This window comes from Microtus ochrogaster, unplaced genomic scaffold (genome assembly GCF_000317375.1).
Source record: "Microtus ochrogaster isolate Prairie Vole_2 unplaced genomic scaffold, MicOch1.0 UNK92, whole genome shotgun sequence".
In the NCBI taxonomy this organism is placed as follows: domain Eukaryota; kingdom Metazoa; phylum Chordata; class Mammalia; order Rodentia; family Cricetidae; genus Microtus; species Microtus ochrogaster.
In genome coordinates this window covers 1,080,463-1,093,536 of record NW_004949190.1, presented here as the reverse complement: position 1 = coordinate 1,093,536, position 13,074 = coordinate 1,080,463, and the positions used below count along the sequence as shown (strand labels likewise).

At 37.9% G+C, this 13,074-nt stretch overlaps 1 protein-coding gene across 2 annotated transcripts; it reads right to left on the bottom strand.

Moving 5' to 3' along the window:
* Positions 1-452: 452 nt before the first annotated feature.
* Positions 453-12,803, bottom strand: Sertm2 (serine rich and transmembrane domain containing 2). 2 transcript variants are annotated; one of them, XM_026777954.1, is made up of 3 exons: positions 12,628-12,803; positions 12,376-12,476; positions 453-4,816 (listed from the first exon to the last, which is right to left on the bottom strand). In XM_026777954.1, the coding sequence occupies exon 3, from the start codon at positions 4,031-4,033 to the stop codon at positions 3,764-3,766; it is 270 nt and encodes an 89-aa protein (XP_026633755.1). In that variant the 5' UTR covers positions 4,034-4,816; positions 12,376-12,476; positions 12,628-12,803; the 3' UTR covers positions 453-3,763. The 2 variants fall into 2 exon arrangements, with proteins under 2 accessions (XP_026633755.1, XP_026633756.1); XM_026777955.1 differs by lacking the exon at positions 12,376-12,476.
* Between the last annotated feature and the right edge of the window lie 271 nt (positions 12,804-13,074).

The window sequence follows — 13,074 nt, the reverse complement described above, 5'->3', positions numbered from 1 at the left end:
GTCCTTGTAGAGGACCCAGGTTGGATTCCTGGTACCCATCTGGTGACTTACAATCATTTCTAACTTGAGTGCCAGTAATAGGAAACTCTCTTCTGACCTCTGACGGTACCAGAAATGCACATGCTGCAGTTGCATACATGCTGGCAAACTACATATATACATAACATTGATCAATCTAATGTTTTAAGAAAAATATCCCATTGGTGTGTGTGTATGGTAGAGTATGTCACTTCAGACGCCTGATCTCACTCATCCTTCATATTCATTCTCATTGATAGTTGAATGTTATTTGATTTTTTTCATCTTAGTGCTAAATAAACAAGTTTGCCCATCAGTTTGCAAGTGGGAAAAGAATGATAGCTGGGAGGTTAGTAAACACAGAATAATAATGAGACCTCCAAATGACAAGTTCCAGAAATTTGTAGCAGTTATTACAGTTTATATTGCGATGAAGAAGCTAATGCCGTGCAATTTACATCTTCGGACAACAGCCATTTGTTATCAGCAAACAAAAGCAGTCAGCGCTTATTATCCAGGATCAAAGTGACATGCTGAATATTAATATAAATATGATTCCATTTGAATACCCTATGAATCTAATTCAAATATAACTGAGTTAAAACCAAAGAATTCTTGATTTTCTCACACAAGTCTTCATTTTTGTAAAAACCAAAGCTATTTTGTTCAAACACAGGTGAATAAAATGTCTTACTTAATATAACTAGTTAAATGCACTAAATGGACCCCTTACACCTACTTAGTAAGTATGATGATATCTACACAATCAAAATTAGCTTTTGAAGTCCAAAATTTTTCATTTTGCATGCATAGAAATGTTTGGTTGGATACATTAATCTTTCCTTGTTTAACATTAACAGTTGTTACCCAGTACATGGTGCATAACCCTTTACAATATGCCTTGTTTCATATGACGAGTAATTCTTAAATATATGCAATTATACATCATTAGTAGTTACCATATTAATGTATACTATTTGGAGAATTCATGTGGTCTTTGTATATGTTACATTGCAATGAATTGTTGATTCATTCATGATGAGCATTTTTATATACATATGATCCAATAAAATTAAACTTTTCTTAAAATAAAGTACACATACATGTAAATGACCTACCTGTTTATATCCCAGTTCACATGCAATTTGAGGGAGAATGGGATGGGGCAGGGAATCATCGAGTCTGTATTTTGCACAGAAAAATAAATTCAAACTATGCCCATGGGTTCTTATAGCTGACTTTTAAAGCTGTAGCATACTAATTAATACATTCAAGGATATAATACATTTGAATTTTTCCTCGCTATCGTGAAAACATTCAGTTTATTTTCTTAAAGATTAAACACCATGTGAGTTACCAAAATGACACCTGCTTAAATGCATTTCCATTTATGTTAAACCACTGGAAGCTGTGGTGGATTATGTTGCTATTTTGGTGTAATCTCTGCTGTGTGCCTTGATTCATGCTCAGTTAAGATCTGGATCCCACAGGGGTTTTTGTGATGAAAGAGGGTGGTTGTTTTCCTGGTGAGTAACCTGATTATAAATTAGGACTCATCACCCAAGGTAGTACTTCCAAAGCAGCTTTAATATTCTGCAATTTGGGTTGTGGTGGTTAGGTAACTGGGAGGCTGCGTCTCCATCAGCTTCAGCAGCAAGGCATTGAGGAGCTTCCTGTTTACTACTGTGGAAATTGTAACTATTTCTGATATTTATCCAGCCACTGATTTCTCTATGGTAAAGTGCATTCAAATACTGTGGGCAGCAAAAAGAGAACCTGAAATAATGGGATACCTGCGTCTTTAAGTTCTTGGGTCTATTGCCCTCCTTGGGGTAGCCTATGTATGGTTAAAAGTAAAACATTTCGAAAGTCCATGGAGTCCGAGTATTGAATATAAACACAACTTAAATCACCAGTAGGTATTCCTGTAAGGAGTGCCTTTGCATTTCGGAAAAGATAAAGCCCAAAGTTCTAACTACATCTTAGGCTACCTGCTAATTTCTTCTGAATGGTGCAGAATGCAGCTGCTACCCCTGATAATGCACAGTTGTAACAGGTGTGACAGTCAGCATTGCTGCTAAATTTAGCTCTGCGTGTGGGGATTTCATGCTGTGCAGCCCCTTGGAGAGGGGAGCATTGGCAAATGACTGTGTATAAAAGTAGAAAGCACTTGGGAGTTTCACCACCATACTAGATTTAGATCACAGTAAAAGGGCCAATCTAAATTGCTTACAGACTATAGAGAGACATAGGCCTGGCACGGGTGCCATGAATTTCACATCCATTCCATTTTTGCACAATCACCTCAGTCCCCTTGGGGCATCCCCTGAAATTTAATGACAATGCTTTAATTACAAGGGGCAACTGATTTTTTTTATAAGCAGGTAAAAATCTAAGACAGGCATCCCATTTCTTTGGCGGTAAGAATATAACCAATTTTGCAACTTTGAATTTGTAAACGTCACTTGTCTCCTTTGGCTTCACTTTGAAAAGTAAAGTTTTCTTTAATTGAATTATCCATCACTGGCACACTAGAGCTACTCATTAGAATGGAAATTTTCAAAATATACTTTTCTTATAGATAATAAGTGAAACACTTCAGCTTTTGGCAGGGATCAGGAAGGAAGGAGCATTTTCTGGGAAAGACAAATGTGACATTTGAGGACATTGATCTTAATAACAACTTGTTGCAGTGTAACTTTTAGTTTTATCTCCTTCAGTCTGTGTGTGTCTTATACTCATATCTAAAAAGTGATAATGAAATAGCTTTCTGAATAGTTTTCAACGAGAAAAATTCGAGACCTAGAAAGCTGGCATGCTTTGGTCAAAGTCACAGTCACTCAGTAACAGAATCCCAACATCATTTCATTCTGCTTTAAAATAGACACTTGTGTCTTCGTTGCCAAGTCAACCTTCAAATCAAGTTCATACTTATGTGCAACTCAATTCTGCTTTGGGGTAAGGAGGGAGAAAAAGACAAAGAAGCTGCATGTATAATGCAAAAATCCTTATGAGAAAAGTTTGACTTATTTTTTCCTTGATTTGGAAGGAGCTCATTGTCCCAGATTGTAGTAATACATCTGCCGTTATCTGCGTTTTTAAAAGTCCAGTAATAGTAATAACATAGATATAATATGCACATTTTTCTCATTCACTGGAAACTTTCTGCAAAATTTCTCCTTAAGTAGGAGCAGGCTCTTTAAATCTCTTCTTTAATTTGGGAGAAATCTGAAGGCCTATGATAATTAAAGCATTGTTCTTTTGAGGAAAGATTAAGAATCCCTTCCATTCACCTGTGACACGATTTAGCTCCATGTCAAGAGATGTCTGTGTTATGCATGAAATAATTCTTTAGAGTTAAAGTAATAAATTAAAGCCTGTCATTTTCTTGAGGGTCCTCGGAACATCCTAAGGGAAATTCTTGTTTGCAGCTTCCAAGGATCTTGCATTTTAACAACTGCTGCATATGAATTTCTGTGGTCTGCGGTTTGTTCAGGGCTCAGGAGCTCTCTGGTTACTATGGAAACCTACCAGCTCAACCAGCTCCTATTTGCCGTATTCCTTTAAAAGAATGACTCTTAAGCCTCTTAGATGTCCCACAAGCACAGTCAAGATGAAGAATGACGAACAAAAAACACGAGCAGCTTGCTACATGCGAAGCCTCACAAGAAAAAGAAAGCCTTCCTGTACATCAGCCCCTCCATGCTTTGCTCACATCCAAGGAAGTCTCGCCAGCGTTCCGACTTTAAGGAGTGGGAATTCGGCTTTGCATTTCTACGTCCGTGAACTGAGGAACATTCTCTGTGCTCTCGGTGATGGGCGAGATGACATGCTTGAGCCGAAGAAGCATTGTGAAGAGCAGGATGAGAAGAATGGCCAGGAGGCTCAGAAACAATCCTACATACATGTACAGGTTGGAATACTTGTCTGAAGTGGTGTCAACGTCTGTTGCCAGAGTGGGGAAATGAGCCCGCCCCGTGAGATTTCCATGATACTTAAAATGCGCCTCCGTCATCACTCAAGACTTGAGTTGATATTTGCTCCTATTTAATTTCTATTGCCCCTGAGGCATTCCACAGTCACCTGGCCTGTCTGTGAATGTTTTGGTGGTGTTTCAACAGTGTGAAACAGACCAAAATCAGTAGCGCATAAGCAAGAAGGCAGTGAGTAGTCTTCTACTTTACCAGTTGTTAGACTTCCCTGTGCTCTAGTAAGCAGACCCCTTACAAATAGGCCTACCAGAGCTTCTTAGTCAGTATAGACAACAAATAAATAGTTTTCACACTCTTAGTCTTACACTGGTGAAAATAAATATGGTGAAACAACTTTATAATACTGGCATGGAGACAAGAATCTCTTAATGTATTATATTAGATTGTTGAGGCTCTCTTTTGTTTTGTTTTGTTTTTACTAGAAGGAGAAAAGGCTCCTTTTTATCCACAGTTCATCTAGATCCTCAGACTAACGATGTAGCTTTAATTGGGTTCCCCTGTGAGGTGATTTGGTAAAGGTTTTGTCTATCTCTGGCTCAGCATATCCAAGTTTTCAGCCCTCTTGCCTGACTTTGTGAATCTTCCCTAAGGTTGGAGATTACAATGTTCCTGCACAGATGCCCGGGTTGAAGGATGTCAGAGTATAGGGCATGAACCTCTACACCCTTGTTGACTTCCTCACTGTATCCTGCAGGGCAAGGCTTGTCAGAGCTGTTGATTCTCAGCTGCACAGGGTCTCAGGTATGCTGACAACAGGCCAGGGCTCAGAGAATCCAACTGTTAGGATTCTTCACAGGTTAATTTTCCTGAAAATAAATAAGAAAGAAAAATGGTTCAATCATCTAAAAAAAGTAGGTGGCAAATTATTTTGAAATAGATATGACCATAGGTATTACAAATTAGTTTTCTGTAGGAAAATTAGATTTAAAATAAAAACCGCATGAGTTTACATAATTTTAAATGCCTTTTTTCCTGTGCAGGAAATGGCCTTTAAAAGGCAAAAGAATAAAAGAAGAGATTAAACAGAAAGGGAGAAAACAAAATGAAACAAAAAGTTTGAAAGAACAATCGTATCACTTGCTAAACTGGAGCTAATTACTAGGCCAGATTCGTATTGTGTTTTTTATGCTGACAGATCATGAGATTTACTTAGTGTTCTTATTAATATGCAGACCCTGGTCCCCAGCCTAGATTTTTGGCTACCAATCTTCAAGGTACTACTTGAGAGATTCAGACTTTATTTGTCCGGGATGAGGCTCAAGCAGTGCTAACTTTTCAAAGCTCCCCAAGTAACTCTAAACTGCAGCCAGGACTGTAAAGCACTGGAAAGCCAGCCATTGAATTTCAAGCCTTGGTTTTCGGTCTCCAGGTGCCAGTGCCAATTGCCATTTTAATGAATCACAGAATGTTTAGGAATCCAGGCTTCCCTAACATTGTTCTTGTTCTTTCTCATCTAGGTTTATGGTGTGGGGATATACACTTGATGAATATTTGTAGATAAAAAGAACTTGGGGGGCATGCCTATTCTGAGTAAAGAAATGACTCCTTCCGAAAGATGTAGGATAGATCCCTGACTTCATTGGTAATTCCTCTGTGTAAATAGAATGGTTCTGATTGCCATCTCAAAGATCAACATTGAATATAAGTGGCCAAAATAAACAATAGAAAAAAATGCCACCATTTGTCACACTTATGTAGGCAACAGTAGCAGATTGCCACAGTAGCCTCCTCCTGCTTTTTTTTTAAATCGGATCTAATGAGTGTTAATAGAAATAGCTCCAAAGCCACATTACTCACAGTCACCTAGAGTGTGAAACTCTTCAGTTTGAGTTTATATTCCCTAGTCTTCATTGCTATATTTTGGGTGATTCCTATGCATCTTAGTCGCTCTACCAGTGGTTCTCAAGCATCCTATTACTGTGACCTTTATTTAATACAGTTCTTCATGTTATGGTGACCCCAACCATAAAATTATTTTCATTGCTACTTCATAACTTTAATTTTTCTAGTGTTATGAATTATAACATAAATATCGGATATACAGGATATCTGATAAATGAGCCCCATGAAAGGGTCATTCAATCACCAAAGGATGGAGACCCACAGGTTGAGGACCACTGACCTCCACTTAATGTCCTGCTTCCGACACAAAGTCATCTTGCTCATAAGATATTAGCAAAATCCAAGGTCCTCCCCACTCCATCCAGGTCTAGGAAGGTGAGCATCCAAACAGACTAGGCTCCCACAAAGCCAGTACATGTAGTAAGATCAGGGCAGGGAACCCTGACTGCTCTTTGGACTGGAGAGGGAGGGGGAGGGGAAGTGGGGAGGATGGGGGAGGGAAATGAGAGGTGGAGAGGATGTGGAAATTTTTAATAATAATAATAATAATAATAAAATAAAGTTTAAAAAATGTATAATCTAAACTAAAAAAAGATATGAACAAAAGAGAAAGAGTCTGCTTGTTTTATCATGGATGCAATGGTCTAGGATACATACTTGCTATACTTTAAAGTATATAATTTTTTGATTTTGGGTTATCTGGGATCAAGGTCTAGAAATACACATTCTATGCGAGTGATTCTTTGCACATTGAGCTTTGAGAATGAACTATTGTTTTCCCTCTATATACAGATTTATTTTATTGATTGCTTGAAGGACTTTTTAAATTAATTTTTTATCACATATATTTTGATTCCTTCCCAAACTCCAATTCCTCTCACATCTTCCTTACCCACTTAAGATCATATTCTCCATCTCTCTCTTCCTCTCTTAAAAAAAAAACAAAATGAAAAAATAAAAATCAAAACAAACAAAAACCACATAAGGCAAAAATAATAAATTAAAACAAAAAGTATACACACACACACACACACACACACACACACACACCATGGAATTCATTTTGGGCTAGACAACTACTCCTGGGTACAGTTTGCCCTAGAGTGTGGTTGACATACCCAGTGGCATTCCATTGGAGAAAACAGATTTTCCCCTTTCCTGACAGGTATCAATTGTTACTAGCTTCTTGGTCAGGGGTGTGTCCACTTCTCCATTTTAGTGCTGGTATTTTGTCTGATTTGAACATGTGCAGGTCTTGCTTGTGCCTGCTGTTCTTACCTCCAGTACCTGTGACTCTGACCTTATGTGGTAATAAGGCCTTTGCAGATGTAATCAAATTAAAATGAGGTCATTGTATTGGCCATAATCCAGTGACTGATGTTCTTTAAAGACACACAGGGAAAAGACTGTGGGAGAGGCTGCAATGATGGACCTACAGAACAAAGAATGCGAAAGATTGCCAGCAGACTGTAGAGGCTAGATGAGGCGAAGAAGGATTCTCCCTTACAAATTTCCAAGGATGTGTTTCCCAGCTGATGCTTGGATTTGCATTAGTGGCCATCTAGGCAACCTTCTAGACTAAGAGAATAATTTTGATTTTGAGACAGGGTTTCACTATGTAGCACTGGCTGGCCTGGAACTTGTTATGAAGGCCAGGCTAGTCTCCAACTTGTAGAAATTGTCCTGACTCCGCCTTCCAAGTGCTGGGATTTGAGGCTTGTGTCATACACACAGTATCAATTTCTGTCTGTTTAACCCACCGAGTTTATGAACCTATGTTATGGAACTTTTAGTAAAGGAACACGCGAAATAGTCACCAGGAAGCCCTGGGCTTTGCATGATTGTATTTCTTAACAGGAATGGAGAGAAGTCTCTTCAACCAGAATAATGCACCTGGAATATGTTAGTTGAAATGCAAATTCCTAGGCCAGTTCCCTCGATAGCTGCTAAGACTCCCTGGGGACAAGACCTTGAAATTTCTGTTTGTAGCAAGTTACCCACTTTATTTCTAAGCATATATTCTTTAGGGAATGTGTTTTAGTCATGGGTATTCTTCAGGATTACTTATTAAGCTTCTGGAGTGTGTTTACAGCCACACACACACACACACACACACACACACACACACACACACCCTGTAGAGGTTCTGAATCACTCAGCTTATGTGGAGGGTGAATATCTGCATTGCTTAAAAGCTTCACAGGTGACGTTAATATGCATCAAGACATAGAAGCCCCACTCTCCAAACAGAACAGTGTAGTTCAAATTTAGGACTCTTGGCAGTCATAGGCAACTCACACAGAAGCATCTTTTGATCAAAGTGCCCCTTTGGGTATCAAATACCTTGTTTTTTCTTAGCTAGGGTGACAGTCTGAACAGCTTTCCTTCCCAACCAACCTTCTCCCTGTGATTCCTTTAATTAAGAGTACTACACCAGCTTAGAACCAGCCTTGGTATATGGCATTAAGCTCAAGAGGTAGAGGCAGAAAGACCAGGAGTTCAAGGTAACTTTCAGATACGTGGGAAAATCAGGGCCAGCCTGGGCTACGTGAGAGTTCTCACAACCTCTTCCACCAAAAAAACCAGACAACAGAAGGAACGATACCAGCCTAGCCTAAAAATAAGAGCTTGAGATGCTTTCCACCCTTACGTTTTCAAGTTACTTTCCACACACCTTTCAGATGAGAAGCAGAAGGAAAAATAAGCATTCGCTATGTATTAAGCTAAATGAGAAAGACCTTAACAATACTACAGTAGCTTTCTGGTTACCCTTGTAGATAAAATACACAGGCTTTGATAAATCTTCTGCCTTGAAATTTGGCACATTGTCATCATTAGTAAACTCAGGATTTTGTTTACTGAGGAATAAAGTGAACAAACATAGACACAGACCTGAGAGTAAATATCAACTGCAAGAGGATAATCATTTATATTTTCCTCATCTAATCCCTCTGTCTACTTCTTTCAAGCAGTAGCCAATACCCAACACCTTAAAATTTATTCAGCAGCCAATGCCTAAGTAATGTTCATAGAATGTATTTTAAAATTTGAAAAAAATCCAGCAATAGAGGAACATATAAATAAAATAAAAAAAATATTCTATACAGTGGAAGTTTTCAGCCACAAAGATCAAAGTTACATTGGTTCCATGAAAATGGATCCAACTGGAAAGATGCATATTAAACAAATTATGTTAATCTCAGGAAGACAAATAACAGGTTTGTTCCCATCTACAGGTCCAAGACTTTATATAGACACATAAAATCACACACACACACACATGGGAGGGGGAATGAAAATAGAAGCAAAACTGTCTAGGAAAAAAAGGGATTGTTGGAAGGGTGAGGATATAGGAGATATATACTCAGTGTAACAATATGCACTTGTACGACATGTCTTGATGCAACACAGTACCACATGCAATGAATATACACAATGAAACATTTTTAAATGTTTTGGCTTATGCATAATGCTCAAGTTGTTATTTTTACCTTACATTCTATTAATATATGATTTGATTTTGACTTCCTTACAATAACAGGATAAAGGAGATCACAAATTGCTTTGAGGCTTCTTATTGCCATTGGACTTTGCTCCATTCTCCTTAACTTGATATGTAAGATTACCAGTGTGCAGACTGCCCTTAATTCATTCTAATATCCTCCTTTCCAGCAATACCCACTCAGTCTGATTCTTTGCTTTCAGATTTTTGTTGGGAAAATTTCCTCTATCTTTATATATCTCTGCATAGGGAAATACTATCATTCTTGAAGCTTCAGCTTCTGAAACTGACCTTGGTTTCTCACCCCAATCTTAATTCCCACGTTTTATTTCTCTCCAAGAGGAATTACCCTTGGCTAAAACTGGAGATATCTATTTGCTATGTTTTCTATACTCCTTGATGTTGTCATATAGTATCCTGTCTCTTATATAAATCTGCTTACAGTAGCTGGTCAATACCAATGCATGGATATGAATGAAGAAATGCACTTAGCGCTAAAGGCTTGCAGAAAAATACAACCCTCCCTTATTTCTGATTTAGTTGTGACTGTAACTGCCCCTTAGCATTGGTTACAGATCCCCACAGCTTCCAGCAGTCCAAGCATGCTCACTATCTTATGTAAAGTGGCTCGTTTACATAGAATTTTTATACATCTTTCTGTGTGTTATGATCCATCTGTAGATTACTGGTAATACTAAATACAATGCATATAGTACATAAATTATTCTATCTATTTTTACGGACTAGAGAGAAGAAACAAAAGGTTATACAACTAAGTAGAACACATTTTTAAAAATTAATTTGCCATCTGCAGTTGACTGAACCTGCAATTGGTTGGATTCATGAATTTAGTACTCTCAGATAACAAGGACTAACAGCACAACCTAGAGAAAAGCCTGAATTTCTTTTTTTTTCTAATCTTCTCTCATTCTTCTCAATGGCTTATTGTATAGAGACTAAATTCCAGATTATAATATGGAATTAAAGGAATAATAACTATTAAAACTTCATTCTTCAATTTTCATTTTAGTTATGCACTTTTAAGAGAAAACTACAGGCGTGAACTAAATTTTCTTCTCTCTCTCTTTTGGCTGCTATGGGGATTGAACCAAGAATCTTATGCCTGCTGGTCAATTGTTCTACCACCAAGCCACATCCTCTAGCAGTTAATTTTGAAAGTTTAGAAAGTATACTTGTAATTATATGGCTTTTGGTAATAAATGAGAGTGCATTTTTTTGGGTCCTATATCATTGACCAGGATATTTCCTTAGGTTTGAATACTTATTACTTATCAGAATTCTATGAAGATTGATGAAGGTTAGATAACAATGACATCTGTGACAATTGTCAGTTTCTTTAAATATTCAATTTGATTGTTCAAAATTAATTATACAATTTCTTAAAACCTCTGTAGTTTGTGGATAGCAAATGCCTGGGTCGATTTAGACAGGTGTATCAGTTTCATTTGTAAAATTCATAAAGGGCTTTGAATTTAACTTTGTTAAATGAAAAGTAAAGGATCAGGGAATTGTCCCTGTGTTTCTATATCTGTGACAATGTCTCATAAAAGTTTTCCAAATAGCAATACTGCGGTTTTTTGATAATTAACTAATAAATTGCACAGATAACAGGACTTTTCCATGCAAAGCTCTGCACCATATGAAAGGAAAAAAGCAAAACAAAAAAGAACAACATTTCTATCCATTCTGGGGATCTGATTGTCATGGAAAGATTTTTATAGAATTATTTTCTCATTCTGCATTCTTTCCCTGAAATTATATAAATATAACTTAATTTCTAGTCTTTGTGGAAAGTGATTGGAAGGTGTTGCTGGATAAAGATAAGAGTGAATGGTGGACATTAAGGTGAGAATCTAGGAAAAGACATAGGAGAGGAAATTAGAAAAGAAAGGAGAGGGAGAGAGAGCACGGAAAAATTCTAAGGTGGGTATAGATAAAGAGGGATGTGGGGGGAAAGAGATGGGAAGAAATGAGTTGTTGAGACAAAGAGAAGGAAGAGAAATGGGAAAATATTGGGAAAGAAGAGAGGGAGAAAGGAAAGGAGAAGGAAGTTTGGAGGAAAAGGAAAAGAAAAGGACATTAATATAGTTAATTGGCAATCTCAACATAAACCTAACAACTATCTGCTTTACTTCACTTATAATGTAAATAAACATACCCAAGAGTGATATGAGTGAAACTTTGGTTTTGGTTTTCTATTTGCATATTTAATCATTAACTTGGTAAACAAATTCTTGGTATTAAAAATCTTGTATTTTACTATAAGATTTGGATTGCTAAATTTAGTATATAAAGTCCCATAGGAATAAAATTACATACACTCATAGATCATGAATTTTTCTCCTTAAAATAAGGAAAGAATGTGGCACTTTCTTTGTCTACCCACAGCAGGGGGGATCACAAGTGTAAGCCTTATTTCTAATGAAAGCGGCAAAGTTCTACGCAGGTCTACAAAATCAGACTGACATTTATTCAGTCAAACTTTGCTGAGTGCCAATCAAATTCCAAGCACTAAGGTTAGTGCTGGGGACACAGAAATCAGTGTAAACTTATCCTTGTTTTGGTCACTGGGGTGCCCCAATCATTGCTTATTCTTTTTATTGATAAAGTTCTGGAAACAATCCTGGGCCATTTTATACTTCTTTGCATACTACCTGCTGTACATAATTTCAGAGCTGATCTCCCAACACACAAACAGGGAAGAAAAACAACCAATAAATTCCAGAAAACAAGTCCCAGCTGTTAATTGGTATCACTTTCAAGAGTTAACACATTCTGCTTGCATATATCTGCCTAATGAGGAACCAGAAACTAAGGGAGGTAGATACTCTTAGAGTATCCAGTTTCTTAACAACCTATGGAAAACCAACGTCAGCAGTGAGTGCTCCTTGGAGTTGCTATATCTTTTGCCGCAGAAGGTGCCTGTTACACCTACTGGTAAATAAAATTCATGCTCACTTCGGCGTGAATAGCATCATTGTACTTCTACATATTTCTTACCTTTCCTGGGTCACAGAATGAATGAATGCAGTTGGCCTTTTACATATCCCCCTTGAAGCTCAGACCAGCAGACAACTTGTTCAGGAGCACCTCTGGTATATCTGGAAAATAGAAGAAAACCCTGAAGAGTCCCCCTACCCAAAGAAACAGTACTATGCCCATACATTCTCTTTCACCTTCCTGAAGAGTCAGCCTTTTCAGAAAAGCAGAAAAGCACCTTCAGTTAGTTACTTAAAATCTGTTAGCACTTACGGTTTCAGAGTGCAGTTTCTGATGTGCGTTTCTTCTAAGCTTCAAAGAGCACTGAGAAGTCTCCAGATGTGTAGATGCCCTCTTGGAACATTTGAATAGAAACAGCCCGAATTGGTTAAGTTCCTCTTTCCTCCTTTACAGGCAACAGTTTAGCGAATGCAGGAAAGGTGACTATTCCACTCAGCTCAGCTCTGCCAGAGCTGTGTGGAGCCCCAGAGGGAGGGAGGAGATGCGAGAGCAAAGTTTGTACAAGCCTTCCACTTTAACCCTTTCGAGCCTCCTTCGCTGAATCTATGGGATTAGCAACGGCTTTCCCCCTTTGTAGAAGCTGCTTCGTGTGTCGTTTAAGAGGATCAGATCTCTTGTTCAGTTCAAGGGATTTTCTCCTCCTAGTTCTCATAGCAATATGGGCTTAGAATGGAAAAATGCCAGGGTGTGGTGGTATTT

Excerpts from the sequence above, each read along its gene's own strand:
- Sertm2 (XM_026777954.1), bottom strand. The coding sequence starts at position 4,033 with ATGACGGAGGCGCATTTTAAGTATCATGGAAATCTCACGGGGCGGGCT.